Raw genomic sequence first — 16,412 nt, 5'->3', positions numbered from 1 at the left:
CAAGCTAAACTTATGTTGAACAATACGGTAGGCCACTAGTCACACGTCTATTTAAATTTAAATTAATCAAAATTAAATAAATTTTGAAATTCAGTTCCTCAGAAGCACAGAGCCCCATTTCAAGTGCTCAACAGCCACATGTGGCTAACGGCTAGCATATTGGACAGCACGGATTACAGAACATTTCCATCACGGGAGAAAGTTCTGTTGGACAGTGCTGATCTAGACTAAATAGGATCTACAGTCTCCTTCAGCATAAGTGCAATGACTTTCAGAATCATTCTTCAACTGTCTCTTCTGCCCTTTGCAGCTGTAACTACAAGATAAGATGACCACACACTTTTATTTTACGGCAAAAAAATCATCATATTCACTAAAAAAAAATTATATTCGGAAAGAATTAGAAGAAATAAAATTTAAGAATATGTTTGTCATTATTTCTCCTTAATATATTTATCTGCACTTTCCACATATCACTTTTCAAAATTTTTCCTTCATGATTGATATTGATATTTACCCTTTATTTCAAGCAATTTTAATAACTGTGTTACATAAACAATAAGTGATACGTACCCAGGCATGTTTCCTCCAGGCCCAATGAAGGTCTTGAACATCAAGTTAAAAGACACCGGAGGGGACAGATCATTTCCAGTAATTGGGGATTTTACATTGTAATTCACAAAAAGATCCCCGAGTTCTTGCTGTCCATAGTTATCGAGCTAAAGAATAAGTCAAGGAAAAAATTAAGACTGAGAAAAAACAAGGCATAAGATATTACATATAAAACCCCATCTTTCATTAAAACTCACACAAAATAAGAACACTACAATTCACCTAACCCTTAAGATATGCACAGTAAAACCATAACCAGTCTATACACTTTGCATTTACCAACAGAGAAACGGAGTATCTTTCTGGGACTGACCTAAAACCCACACATTCACCCTTACACAATGAAAGATAAGGCAGAATACCTCTTGTTCAATTGCAATAGTCACTGGTTGGGAAGAATCTGAAATCACGTAAAGTTTTCAAAGTTGAATTTTACCACTCTGCGCATATTTAAGAGTCAGGTGCACTTCCCTATTAATTAAATGTGCATGTAACTTTCCTTTCCTGCTAGATGTTGTTCCTTGAAGGTAGAAGCTATGTCTTACTCATCTCTGCATTTTCCAGCGTCCTCCACATTCTACACACTGATGATCAATGCCAAACCCTCTAAAATGATGAATGACCTCCAATTCAAGAATTCCAAATGACTTCAACAAGCCATCTAATAGTAAAGAATATTTAAAACTTAAAAAGAAATAATCTCGTAATAGAAACAAAATAATTAGATAAATCAACTCATGGCCATAAGAACTGAGGCTTTGAAACCAGAAAAACCTGGGTAAATCACAACTTTACCACTTACTTGGGTTGTGAGACCCAAGCTTAAGTCCTTACCTAAGCTCTCTGAGCCTCAGTTTGCTTATTTGTGAAATGGGGAGAACATAATCTACCTCACTATGAAGGGCTACTATGAAGAGTGCATACATAAAATAATATACATAAAGTATATAGCACAGGGCCTAGCACACAGTAGCTACTCGATAAAAGACGACTATTACAACTAAATTTCCTCCCCTCATAAATGCAATGAACATTTTTACTCCACAGAAAGGTAACCTACTCACACTAACTACCTGCTCCAAATTTGAATAAATAATTCTTTAAAAAATTAAGCCATCCGGACTCTATTTCTATAGAAATTCTAGGGGGAATGCACAAACTATCGTATTCATACCATTAGCAAGGAGACTGGATCACTGAGGAAAGCGTTCCAGGGACTTCAAGATAAGAATACCATAAACATTGGCTGGTCTCCCCAGGATTCGAGGAGAAAGTCAAAGAGTCTGTGGAACATCAGTGGTTCCCAGGCAACTCAAGAATATACAGTGCTTTTCAATAGAAGATATAATGAAAAAAGAAGTCAGGAAGAAAAGATTCCAAGGATACACACAGGAATCAAAACCCCTATGGAGGGGAATTTGGCAATATCATAAAATTATTAATATTTACCAAGGTAACAGCAAGGAGGTTCACTTTTAAAGGATTTTTATTTTTTCGAGATATATAACGAAATATTTGCAGATGTAAAAATTGATGTTCAAAAAAATGCAGAGGGGGGCCAGTCCAGTGGCACAGCGGTTAAGTGTGCACGTTCCGCTTCAGTGGCCCAGAGTTCGCTGGTTTGGATCCCAGGTGCAGACATGGCACTGCTTGGCAAGCCATGCTGTGGTAGGCGTCCCACGTATAAAGTAGAGGAAGATGGGCATGCATGTTAGCTCAGGGCCAGTCTTCCTCAAAAAAAAGAGGAGGATTGGCAGCAGATGTTAGCTCAGGGCTGATCTTCCTCAAAAAAAAAAAAAAAATTCAGAGGAAGAAGGCAGGAAAGTGAGTAGGGAACAGATTCAACAAAATCTGATAATACTGAAGCAAGCTGATGGGTACATAAGTACTTATTATACTATTTTCTATTTTTATATGTAGTGAATTTTTCACAATAAAAAGTTAAAAAATGATTTTAAAAACTGGTACATGCAGAGACGGGTCAGGAAAAATGGACAGAGAAGAAAAACAAGAGAATTAATCCTGAGCATTGAATCCACATAAGAGGAATAAAGCTCTTCCTACCACGGAGGGTGAGTCAGTGCCTTTTAAAGAAGTCATCATGCTTCATCAAAGCTGAAAAGGAGTCACAGACACTAAGAGGTGCAGAAAATGCTATTATGTGCTCAAGCAACAGACAGGCCTTGAGCCATGAATCCACCAGGGCCACTTCCTATGAGCCCCTAACTTTTCACTGAAGATTATATTGACAGCCGTATGTATCTATCTACCTATCTAGCTATCTATATCCGATAAGGCAAATCAAAAAACAGAGTGCACTCCTAGAACATGAATCTGAGATGAAACAGAAAGTCAGTGCTCAAACCATAAATTATGATGTAATAAATCAACTAATTACTTCCTGCTTCTGACAATTCACTTGAAAATGAATGAAACTGTTAAGATTGAAGACACATATACACAAAACCTTAGTAAATCTAACATTCTGAATGGGAAACAGAATAATTTAGGGGTAATTAGAAGTGCTTTTCATTTCTTCTTTCTAATAAAGATCATGCCTTTGGAAAAGGAAGGAAATGAGAAACAAATGTGCGGCTATAACAGTGTCAAAATACAAGAATCAATTTTCTAAACCATGAGTAACAATACTAAAGCAGTGAGTTTCAAGCAGGGGATAAAATATACTTCACGAGGACCAAAATAAATTGGTAGATGAGTCAACAGCCAGATTAAGAAGATTTTCAATTTAAATGAGGAAGGAAAAACTTTCTCAGCTAATGTTAGAAAGCTAGACATCACAGAGAAAAGTTAGCAGGTTAAAATAAATTAGGGCAACAGTGGAAGAGTATCCAGTAAATTCTCATGAGAAAAAAGCAAACAGTTGGGGAGTCCTACATTTCAGCCTCACATATTTACACACCAATGTAAAGAAAATATATATAAACACAGCAGTGGTGGTTGTTTTTTTGACCCAGGGAAGTAAATAAAATTTACGAGGTGAGCATTGGCGGACCTCATGATCAAACATGGTGTTGCAGAAATGTACTTTGCTTAAATGGGTACATGAGGTGAGACATCAGCAACATGTACACATGGACATGTGCATCTTCCTGGGGCAAAGACGTGCAGTTTTGATCATATTCTTAAAGTACTGTGTAACCCAAAAAGAAGATAAGAACTACTTATGATACAGAAGGTAGTCCTGCACTTGGTGAAAGTCAGAATAGATTATCTCAATGGTCCCTTTTGGATTCCCTAAAATTTGTCAACTCAAATAGAAATTATAGAACATTAGTCTACAGGAAGAGCAGGGGTCTGCTGACCAGTTTCTAAGAACAGCAGCATGTCTTTGGGGAAGTGCAACCAGAGGCAGATCAAGCGGCTGGTGAGACAGTGCTCATAAAGATATTGCCCCCCAGTCTCCACACTAACACTGAACAGCATTCATCATTTGTCACTCCGCGGGTTTTTGCTATTAAATCCAGAAAACTGGTTTCCAAGGAGAGAGAACAAATTCTACGCCTATTTACACTGACTTGTTGGTTTTGGCTAAAACAAAAGGTCAGCCACAAAAGGTAGAGAGAGAAGAAAATACAAGTACAAAAAGAGATGCTATGAGGGAGCGAAGGTAAACTCTGCTTCCTTCCAATGGTGGCCTGGGCCAGCACAACATGGACTTCAACAGTCATCAAATGCTGAGAGAAAGACAGCAGCCACCTGAGTTCCTGTGATAACATTTCTCAAGGACTCACCTGAGCCAAGACACTTTCCATCTCTGATTTCTTCTCAGCAGAACACTTCTTATCAGACATCAATTTCTGTAAATGAGCTATAAGAACAGTATTGGTACAAGTCAATTTCAATCATTGGGAAAAAGGACAATGCACTTTTGAGTTTCAATGCTGGACAGGTAAAAAAATGAATCTAAGGATACTGTTCTTAACTTACATGAATTCCATGGTTAATTTTAAAGAGACAGTCGTGATACTGTCTTCTTTTGCTGACTTAGAATCTCTATCTGTATATAACTACTTTCTTTAAAATAAGGGACTTGATCTGTAAACTTAAGACCTGTGCACTTTACTCTTTATTTGTTATGCCTCCCCAAAATTTAATAGAAATATTTGCGAAAAGTTTAATCTAAACCCTTTGTTTTGATTAATCCTACTTGAAAGGATATTTATCTGAGATGAAGAATCATACCTTTTAACAGATGGTCAGCACGAAAACACTCTCCATTTTTTACATCTTTCACCATGAAGTCAGCAAATTTGTCTACATGGCCAGAAGTCCTAAGTTAACAAATACCAAGCCAATTTGTCATTTTCATACAAATTAACATATAGATTTTACCTTATAAGACAATCTTCCTTTTATATGTTTATCAATAGTTTTTATTTGTATATCCAAAACATGGACACTCCCATATCTATAAAGATGCATCCATGGTAGATAATAATGTATATGCCAGAGAAAATTCTTCCTTGAATCTATTCCCACCCTCTCCCCAAGTTCTTGCTTCCCACTGGAAAAAAGACAACTAGATTATACTTTTTCACAAGTTGTCATAACATCTGTGCTACTTTGCAGAATCAATTAATCCATGCTTATCCTATTATTATTTGATCTAAGCAAAGGCTAAAACCACGGGGAATCTGACTAGCCAAGAATTTGTCATAATTCAGTATAGACACTGAATCTTAAGGAAAGAGTTTTCCGCCAACTGAAACCTGTACAGACACTGATATTATCTCTATACGGTTCTTATTAGTGGAACAAGTTGCTAAAGCATAGGTTGTCCTGATCTTTTAGATCCATCATCAGGAATTCATCGTCCTAACTGACTGAAATTATTAAGAGAAAGCCTAAAGAATGCAAACAGTGAAAATCAGCTCTTTTTAGTTAAAGCAGGCAACATTAAAAGAATGAAATGATGAGATACAAAATGGTAAGAATTCCCCTTTCACAGTTTTTTTATACTGGAGAAACTCTGCCTTGTTTTCAACAAATTTGGTAGGAATGATCTAAATTTCTGCCTTGAAACTTCAATACAAATAGTAGTATTTGATTTAAAATGTATACACACCTTTGCCCAGAACTTCTAAGAACAATACTAAGGCAATAAGTGGGGATATACACAAAAATTCATCTATCAGGTTGTTCAGTTCAGTCAAAAGTCAGAAACAATTTAAATGCCTCTGATATGGTGCTAGCTAAATAAATTATGGCACAGCCACAAAATAGAATACTACACTGTCATTAAAAATGTAGAAGAATATTTAATAACATAAATAAATGTTCACCTACATTATGTGAAAAAAAGCAGTGTGCTACTAACGTATATTGATATAGAGACTTACAGAGAAAAAAGACAGGAAAGATAAACACAACAATTTTAACATGGGTATATGTGGGCAGTAGGTGTCTATCTTCTCTGTTTTTCTTTATTTTCCAGACTTTCACAATGAATGTGGGTAGTTTTTGTAATCAGAAAAAGTTACTTATACATGTATGTTAAAGAACTCTAGCTGTGAAAGTAGAAACCTTACTTTAAAACTGGCTCAGGGGTGAGCATGGTGCAATCAATCTCCAGGATCTGTTCCTCCTGGATAAAGTGCTGCCTCCAGGTCTGAATAATATTGTTCTTCAAAGCACATCCAACCGGCCCAAAATCATACAGACCACTTACACCTGTAAATCATGAACAAGGAGAATGTCTACTTTACCTGGTCACTCTGACAAATGAAGGCAAGGAGACACGAGAAACTGACACCTGCAGGACTTCACATACTCCCTAAAGATGCATTAAAGTCAACAATTCTAGTCCCTCGACACCAAAGAGCCTTACTTTCGGCTCGCTGACAGAAGTAAAATTAAAAAGCTCCCATTCCATTTACTATTTCCATATTAAGAATTTCAAGTAGGATTAGCAAAAAACTAAAAGCAAAAGAAGTTCCCCCACATAGGAGAAATAGAATGAGAAAGCAGATTACAGTCATGCACCACACAACGACGTTTTGGTCAGTGACAGCCCGCATATACGACAGTGGTCCCATAAGATTAGTACCGTACAGCTAGGTGTGTAGTAGGCTATACCATCAAGGTTTGTGTAAGCACACTCTAGGATGTTCGCGTGATGACAAAATCACCAACGACCCGTTTCTCAAAATGAATCCTTGTTGTTAAGCGATGCATGACTGCACAGTTATGTGTCATAGAAATTAGACAATAATGTTACATCAGCTGATAGCAGTGATCTAAAATTTTAGCACCCAATTCTCTAACTTATTCTTGGATATTTGAGCCACTATTTAAACCTCAAGAAGTTAAACATTTAGAGATCTGCTTAGCCAAATTCGAATCAAGTTTCAGTGGCAAAGTACTAAAAGTTTAATATTGGTGCAATGATCTCTGTTGACTACGAAAAATATCATTCTATATTTAATCCGTCCATTTTATTTGCCTACATATCTTCAGATAGCATTGAGGAAGATGTTGAGATTTATCTACATAGCTGTGAAAAGTGTTTTCTCCCGGCAGTTGCCATAAGGAACAATGCAGGAACTAGGTTTATCACTGCTCTTGTGCGCTTGTGTGGAAGTGCACAGTACTGTTGGCCAGTGTTACTAGGGCCCTCTAGTGCTCCGAAATCTCAACTGCATTTTAAGAAGAGTCTATCTGATATGTACACAGACACATCAAAGGCTTAACACCTGGGCTGCCAAAAACTCCCTATGTCCTAATGGAAAAAAGCCATTTTCAAGATTCAGTAGGGTGGAGGGAAACAAGGACAGGTGTTACAGCAATGGATGACTCTAGGCAAACGAAAACAAAATATCTACCCTCTGCTGCGTGTGAGCTGATACAATGAGACATCAACTGGCAAGCCACTTTTTCGATTTAAAACAATAGTAAAGCCACCGACAACACAACTGTTCTATCATTAATCCCCTACCTCCATAAATAGCAAAAGCTTGATCGTAGAAAAACCTCCTCTTCAGCGTATCTTCCATTTTTGCTCTGTCTACAATGTCATCTTTGGGCTGTAATGCTAACTCCTGTAAGGATTTTTAAAAAGAAAACATGCGGTTGGAGGAATGAGTAGGAATTTGAATTTATATGCATGAAGTCAGTTTATTCCCCAGCAGAATTCAATATAATTTATCAGAAAGATTTTGATACTCTTAGAAAAAACAGAAACCTTAGGGTTTTTTTCCCCTTTGAGTTACAGAAAAGATACCATTACTTAATTATTTAGGAAAGTATATGATCATTTCCAAGATTACAAGACTAAGCTTGCTTAGATGCAGATACTGATGAGCAATATCTGAACTTTTAGTGGCTCACTGTAGCAAAATAGTGACTTAAAACTCCACACTATTTCAGTTTGGTGATGGGAGATTTATTGCTTGAAAGATTTGGGAGCAGGTATTAGATGGATAGAACTTTCCCTTAAAAAAATTTTTTTAACACAAAACCATTATTTCCAGGCATAGGAGAATTCATAAGGAAGAGCAAGTATAACGCCCTCCCGGGAAATTCATGGAGTGTACTGAGTCCAGCATTTGGGGGAAGGGGCAGGTCAGGGGTCAGGAAGGCTTCCCAGAAAAGGTGACACTTTGAGCCGTACTTTGAAAGGATGAGGAGTCCCGAGGTAGAGGAGGAGGAGAAGGCATTCTGGATAAATGGAGATAAAGCAAATGATACTTGTTCAGAAACTTTTCTAGGTCTTTCCCACCCAAAGAGATGGAATAAAGATGAACAATCCTATACCTACTTACGTTCCTATTTTAGGATCCCAAGACTCACCTTTGCTTCCAGAACCCTCTTCCGGGCTTTGAGCTCAGCTACTGCTTTGTCTACATCTACTTGGGGTGCTTTATCTTCTTTCAGTTTTCGCACAAGATCTCCCTAGCCAACAAAGAGAATTTATATTCAGGATTGGTTTCAGAAGTCAAGAAAAGTTAGAAATGTGTTTTTAAGCCTGCCTTTTAAAAAGTATCTGTGCAAGAATGAGGCAATTCAAATGTTTAATATGGAAGAGGTCGTTATGAGTAACTGAAGGTCTCCACCCTCAGCATTTATAACCCAGCAGAATACACAAACAAGTATACAAATCACTATGCTCTAAGGATGATTACTACTAGTGTGTTTTTTTCTTTCTTTTAGGGGAGGGGACAGGTAGAAAGGAGGAGAGAAAAGCATTGATAAAAGCAGGAAAGAGCAAGATTCTTACTGAGAGCACAGAAGAACCAATAAACAGACCACACTCTCTTTGAATCTCTCCTCTCTCACTTAGAAAAATGACTGTCTTGGTTTTCCACCTACTTCTCTGACCATCTCTTCTCAGTCACTACTGACTCATCTTCTTCTACCTTTTTCTTAATTTAGAATTTTTTCCTTGGTAATTTCTCTATATTACTTTGTTCATTTCCAACAACCTCCCATCTGTCCACTGATTCCCACACTTGCAGTAATGTGGCGGAACAAGCTCTATGGGAAAGCAAACAAACAAAACACTACATACGTGGTCTGGGTACTTCAAGCTGAGAAAGTAATCAGACTGATAGAGCCCTTGGTGCCCAAGGGAAGCAAGTGATGTTTAGAGGAGTAAACTTTCCACATAGGGCTTTCAGGATTTTCACAGATTAAGCTCATCAAAATAACAAGCACTCAATTCGAAATGTTAAAACCCATGTGGAAACAAGCCACCATTAGTGAGACTCAGCAGAAACGACAAATAATAGAATTAGATCCTCCAAAAGTAATAGAATGATGAAATATCCTTTTTAAATACTTAAGATGTTTTTAAAAAATAAAAGGAGAGGGGCTGGCCCCATGGCCGAGTGGTTAAGTTCACGCACATTCCTTGGTTCAAATCCTGGGCACGGACATGGCACTGCTCATCAAACCATGCTGAGGCAGCGTCCCACATGCCACAACTAGAAGGACCCACAACGGAGAATATACAACTATGTACTGGGGGGCTTTGGGGAGAAAAAGGAAAAAAATAAAATCTAAAAAAAATAAAAGGAGAAATCAAAAACATCAGAGTAAAGAACAAAACTACCAAAAGCAATCAGGGAACTTGAAAAAGAACCACATGGATCATCTGGAAATGAATCACTGAAATGAAAAATTCACTAGACAGGTTAAAAAGCTGATCAGACAGACGTGAAGAGAGAATTAGTGACCAAGAAGACAGACCTAAAGAAATTATCCATGGATAATCCACTGAACGTAGCAGACAAAGATCTAGAAATATAAATGAGGTAATGAGACATAGAGAAGAGAAAGAGAGTCTGACATTCATCCAACCAGAATTCCAGAAGAAAAGAATAAAGTTATAAAGGTTATATTTAAAAAGATAATGGCTACTAATTTTTCTCTAACTGCTCAAAGACATGAATTCTCAGATTTAGGAAACAGAATGATATCTAAACAATATACAAAACAAAAATCCATACCTAGACAAGCTGTATAAAACAGAGTGCTTAAGAGGAGTTAGAGTTAAAGACCTGGGTTTTATTCCCTAATCAGCTAATTGCAAAATCCTGAGCAAGCTGAAACCTCTTTGAGCTTCAGCTGCCTCAACTACAAAATCAAGATGACAATACTTACCTCACTGGACTGTTATAAGGAGTGAATGAAACAATTTAGGAAGAATATTTTCAACAGTACCTAATACACAGTAAGTATACAAAAAAATGAGTTGTTGTTATGCTATAAAACCTCTCAATTAACTGTAGCCAAGTTATTTTTCAGATACTTTGAATCCAACTTGTTAGAACTGAATTATTTTTCTCTGCCCCAAATTTGTTTCTTCTCCTGCATAATGCTCCTCCTTTGTTAAGGGCAACAAAATTTACCATTTTCCAAACAAGAAACATCAAGCTTATTTCCAAATTCTGGTCAATTTCACTTCAGAATTTCAAATCTAATCTCTCCCTTTCTCCCCTTATAGATGAGACTGCTACAACAGACTACCAGTTTGTCTCTCATCCAAAGGTGTCTACACTAAGACTACACTTGGCCCTAGTTGCCCTAATTCATGTCATTTCTCTCTCACTTTCACAAGCCTTCTGTTCACAAGCACAGAGCCTCTCCAATTTGGTGACTATTCCTACCTCCATGCCTTCAACAATGTTTATCCTCTTACCCAAAAATGCTTCCCTACACTTAAAGAAATTCTTCCACATCCTTCATGAAGCATTTCCCTAATACTCCAACCTCACAATAGCTCCTTGAGGACGTTTCTCCCCTTAAAGCTGTCTCAGGTAGGGGTTTTCTCCCATATCCCTTTGATCCTCAGGGGCTGGAAATGGGATCAATGTCCTCCTTATTCCCCTCTGTACTTTCAAACTGATTCCTCTTTCCTCCTTCTACAACTCCAACTCCTTTGCAGGACCCATCATCACCATTTCCCCTTGTTGTTGACGTTTTCCAAGCTCCCACTTACTTCCCCTCCTTCAACGACAGTCTCCCTCTCCCGCAATTCAGGCTACTGTGGAATGTCCCAGTCAGGAGGTGAAACAACCATTTATAATCATCTGAACCTAGAGCTTACTTATAATCAGAAGTAGTTTTGCAGTTTTTTTTGTTTTGTTTTTTTTTTTGAGGAAGATTAGCCCTGAGCTAACTCTGCCAATCCTTTTCTTTTTGCTGAGGAAGACTGGCCCTGAGCTAACATCCATGCCCATCTTCCTCGACATTCTATGTGGGACGCCTACGACAGCATGGTGTGCCAAGCAGTGCCATGTCTGCACCTGGGATCCGAACCAGTGAACCCCGGGCCGCTGAAGTGGAATGTGCACACTTTGCTGCACCACCAGGCCGGCCCGCCCCAGATTTAAAATACACTGAATTTCCCAGGAACGTACCCAGGAAAATGTAATTTAAAGGAAGGCTATATATTGTTTTGTTCAGAATTTTACAAGAAGTTATTATTTGAAACAAACAAAAATCATGTGACCAATGGCAATGCTGCTGTGGTATCTGAGCAACCAACACACTATCCCTTATCCTGGTGCATTTACAGCACCTGCATTCACAGCAAATCTATGTAGAGGTATGAGCATCTGCTTGCTTCAGCATAACTTTAGTGGAATCACACCCAAAAAGTTACATACTGAAGTACATATTACTTTATTTCGTTGTGTTACATTTAGAGCATTATGAGTACACGTATTTTTTCTTTAATTAGATTTAGTAGATATTTTGTATGAATTTCATTACAGGATAGTAACAGGGAATTCCAAAATATCTGGTGTAAAAGAGGACACTGGGTCTGAGAGTTCAGAGCCACTGAATTAGTTATTCTCTTATTCCTTATACACAAATGAGTCTGGTCTGTTATTATACTAGCAGTTTTTATTCTATTATCTTGACCTCTCTAGCTAAAGCAACATCCTCAGTCACCTTCTAACTTTATGTTAGCTTCTTCGTTACACTTACGATACCTGAAATCACCCTATCGATGCGTTGGCTTATTTCCATACACGCATTTTATCTGCCCCCGTCTGAAGACAGGAATTTTGGCATGTCGGTTCTGGCACTCAAATATTTGTTGACTGATCTCACAACCTGAACCTAGCACAGTGCCAAGCACTTAGTTTTCAGTTAGTATCTACTGGCTTATTCTTTACGCATTCAGTGGTTCTTTTCCCTTCCTCTACCTATCAGAACACCTAGCTCATAAATGTTCGCCAACAGTGCTTTTTGATGGGGATGAGAACCCTGTGGAAGCCTTTGTTCTGAAAAGAGGTTGGCAGGTAGCAGTTCTTTTTGAATGCCTGAAAGAAGCAGGCAAGCAGTTCTTCTGAACATCTACCCCTGTGTGTCAAGTACTGGTACTCCCACATATTTCATCTACTTTTTCTCTCATAGAATTTGTGGGCCCTTAAGAGTATTGGTGAGAATCTCAGCTTACTTTTTCTTTTGGAGCTTCTCAAAGGACAGTGGCAAGCAAGAACACAAAGTAAAGGTAAAGGCAGGAAAAATTTAAAAGTAATTTCCCTGAATCACTTTTTCATCTTTTAAGGTTCGGGCAAAGAATTAGGCACACATACATTCAAGGAGAGCTAGCTATCACACAGAAGCAGCGTGAGAGTGAGGACTCCTGGGTGTTAGTGCCATTGAGTCAATTCCAATTTCTAGCAATGCTGTGTACAGCAGAGCAGAACCCTGCCCGGCCTTTTTGTGCCACTACCCTCCGGCACTTTATCAGACAATGCTCTGCTGCTACTAATAGGGTTTTCACAGCCTATTTTTCGGAAGTGGGTGGCCAGCTCCTTCTTCCTAATCTGTCTTAGTCTGGAAGCTCCACTGAAACCTGTCCACCATGGGTGACCTGCTGGTATTTGAAATGTCGGTGGCACAGCTTTTAACATCACAGCAACATGCAGCTGCCACAGTGTGACAACCAACAGATGGGCACTGTGGTTCCCTGACGATGAAATGAACCCAGGGAGCAGTGGTGAGTGTGTCAAATCTTAACCACTATTAGATCACCAGGGCTGGCTGAGGATTTCTACACTGAGTCAATCATCTCTAAAATGCACAAAGAAAGGAAATAATGATGCTTATTCTGAATAATGGAATAATTAAAATGATGATTTGTAATGATCCAATCCTGGAAAAAAAAGAATTGGAGGTAACCTAAACGTGGATGAAAGTACTTAGGGATTCCTAATTTCCAATTATTTTTCTTCTTTCTTCACCATCCAACTATATTTTGGGGTGTGGGTGTGTGTATTAAAAGAAACTGATGAGAAACATCACCAACATCTCTAAATTACTCTTAAGAAATGTCAACTAGAAGTTTAGTTCCTGAATATCCTCTTACCATAAAGACATAGATTCAAACTAAGAGCCTGCGATTATAAAGCAAAGTGGTACTAGACGAGAAACCATTCCAAGGGATCTGCTTCGTGGATCCTTCACACAGACCGTGGTGCATATCCAGCTGGCCAAGAAAGAACAACAGGAACACAGTTCCTCACGTTGGTAAGGTGTTTGGCTTTACACACATGGGGCGAGAGGGTTCTTGTTAAGATGAGTCCATCTCAGATTTCCAAGTGTTTTCCAGCTATTGACAAAACTTCATAAACTTTCCATTTGCCCTTTGGGGTTTAAGCAAGAGCTTTAATGGGCACTGTCAGTTCAGAAAATCAAAGAAGAGGAAAATCCAGGGCTCCTCTTATTACTTAAGAAGAATCCTAAGTCTTCTTACTACTACTAAGATCTGGGTTTTATCTGTGTCCTCCCAATTACAGTACAAGAAAATATGAAATACTAAAACACAAGTAATGTTATTCACACATCTATTCCTATATGATTTAGACAATAAATCATCATTTAAAGACCACCCAAGAAATCATTAAAAAGGGTTTTCTATCATCCTATTTTACCAAACCCAGAAGACATCAATCCTCTAGTAAAGATTCTAAATGTTATCAAACCGGCAATCACAAGAAAATATGTGAGCTCCATGCCAGCCAGCACTGGTTTCATAAAACCAGCATTCCAATCAGCCACAATCATTTCAGAATAATACCTAACATTTTACCAAGTGCTTACTCAGTACTGTGGGCAGCATTCTCAGCACTTCACATGAACTATCTCATTTTAACTCCATTCCCATATTATGGATGAAGAAGTTTGGCTACAGAGAGGTTAAAAAAATTTGCTGGACATCACTAGCCAGTAGATAGTGGAGTCAGACCCAAACTCAGGAAATATAATTTCAGAGCCTACACTTTTAATTCCCAGGCATACCAACACAAAAATAGGCAGGGGTATAAAGACAGCCCATCTAGCCATTCTTCAGAAACCTTTCCTATCTTGACAATTATTAAGTTTCACTGCAGGTTAAAATAAATTCTTCACAGGGCCGGCCCAGTGGCGCAGCAGTTAAGTTCACATGGTCCGCGTCGGTGGGCCGGGGTTTGCCAGTTGGGATCCCGGGTGCGGACATGGCACCTCTTGGCAAGCCGTGCTGTGACAGGCATCCCGCATATAAAGTAGAGGAAGACGGGCATGCATGTTAGCTCAGGGCCAGTCTTCCTCAGCAAAAAGAGGAAGATTGGCAGCAGGTGTTAGCTCAGGGCTGATCTTCCTCAAAAAAAAAAAAAAAAGTTAAAATAAATGCCTCTTGGTTATTTTTCTCCATACTAGTTACTTTGCTAGAGCATCAAGCTACATCCACCTAAATCATTTCAAAGCAGCCTCTTAAGTCCAGACAATGATACTAAAAATACCTAAGCAAATCTCTACACCAGCTCCTCCCTAAACCTCCAGATCAAGTGAACGCCACCTGAACAGGTTTGCTGGCACTGAGGGACCTTGAGACATATACTTCTTCAGCTACTGAACCTCACTTAATGTTTAGACAAAGTCAAGGCAGGGGGGTGGCGGGGGAGGGGGGCAACTCTTGACAGAAGAGTGTGGTCAACACAGTTAAATGCTGAAGACAGTAAAATATGATCACAGGAGAGCACCCTTCAGGGTACCAGGCAGGGGCAGTGGTGGAGGCTGAGGGCAGAGAGCAGCAGACAGAAGAATGAATGGGAAACGAGAAAGCGGAGACAGTGAGAAATACACAGTGGAGAACCCTGGGCTGTAAAGGGAAAAACGGGTTGAGGGAATGGAGCTTCTGGGGGCTGAGTTCCAGGTAACAGCCCAAATCTGTCTTCACACAGATCAGACAGTTCCACTTCCCTACAGCAACAGCACTACAGCTTTCTGGTCTCAGAATTCCCTTATAGTGTTAAAAATTAGTGAGGACCCCAAAAAGTTTTTGATATTGTGGGTTATTTCTATCAATTTTTTCCTGTATTAGAAATTAAAATGCAGATTTTATAATATTTACTAATTTATTTAAAGTAACAATAAAAGCTCGATATGCGCTAACGTGTAAAAACAACATTTTGTGAAAATAACTATTTTCCAAAATAAGACAAAAACTAGTGAGAAGAACGATAGTTTTATAATTTTGCAGATGTCAATTTCTAGCTTAATAGAAGACAGCTAGATTTGTGTATCTGGCTCTGTCGCAATGTGGGATTGTGGGTGAAGCTGACGAAGAATATCAAACATAGTTAGAAAACGGAGAATTTTAAAAGCCTTTTCAAATTATCGTGGATATTCTTCTCTGATACTACACCAAAACTCTGACAAGTGATAGTTTCTTAAAGTTTATTTCTTAAAGATTAGTAGCAACATGGAATTGGAAACTACAGCAATGAATTTTTGGTACTCTATTTCATTAAATCCATTAACATATCTTAGACTCAGAATGGCCGGATCTTTTTTTTTCTGAGGAAGATTAGCCCTGAGCTAACATCCATTGGCAGTCCTCCTCATTTTCTGGCTGAGGAAGATTAGCCTAACATCTCTGCCAGTCTTCCTCTACTTTATATGTGGGTTGCCAACACAGCACGGCTGACAAGTGGTGTAGGTCCATGTGGGAGATCCAAACCCACGAACCCGGGGATCCAAACCCGAAAACCTAGGCCGGTAATGGGACATGTGCCAAACTTAACCACTATGCCACAGGGCCGGTCCCTGGATCTTTTAACAATACCTGATTTTATAACATCATGCATTGGTCATTTGGAAAATATTGGTAAATGGAGTTAAGTAGATCTTCCAAATAGTGATCCATTTACTATACAGTATCAAAACCCCACATTTGTTAATATCACCACTCATCACATCAAAAGCTTGATGGTCACAAATACTATCAGTTGTTTTCTCGAAATGACAGGCTCACTTCACTCATTTTCCAGAAAATGAATGCC

General features: G+C 38.6%; 1 protein-coding gene across 2 annotated transcripts in view; it reads right to left on the bottom strand.

Annotated features, from left to right (window-relative positions):
- Positions 1-16,412, bottom strand: part of GARS1 (glycyl-tRNA synthetase 1) — a 43,973-nt gene that overhangs the window by 23,646 nt on the left and 3,915 nt on the right. For both annotated transcript variants that reach the window (XM_014739135.3, XM_070264765.1), the window contains exons 2-7: positions 8,422-8,523; positions 7,568-7,670; positions 6,162-6,303; positions 4,816-4,904; positions 4,365-4,441; positions 574-719 (exon numbers count right to left, since the gene is read on the bottom strand). In XM_014739135.3, coding sequence (XP_014594621.2) covers positions 574-719; positions 4,365-4,441; positions 4,816-4,904; positions 6,162-6,303; positions 7,568-7,670; positions 8,422-8,523 — 659 coding nt within the window. The remainder of the gene's footprint in view (positions 1-573; positions 720-4,364; positions 4,442-4,815; positions 4,905-6,161; positions 6,304-7,567; positions 7,671-8,421; positions 8,524-16,412) is intronic.

The sequence above is a fragment of the Equus caballus genome, chromosome 4 (genome assembly GCF_041296265.1).
Source record: "Equus caballus isolate H_3958 breed thoroughbred chromosome 4, TB-T2T, whole genome shotgun sequence".
Lineage (NCBI taxonomy): Eukaryota > Metazoa > Chordata > Mammalia > Perissodactyla > Equidae > Equus > Equus caballus.
The sequence above is the reverse complement of the archived record's forward strand: the minus strand, read 5'-3'. Positions and strand labels throughout refer to the sequence as shown.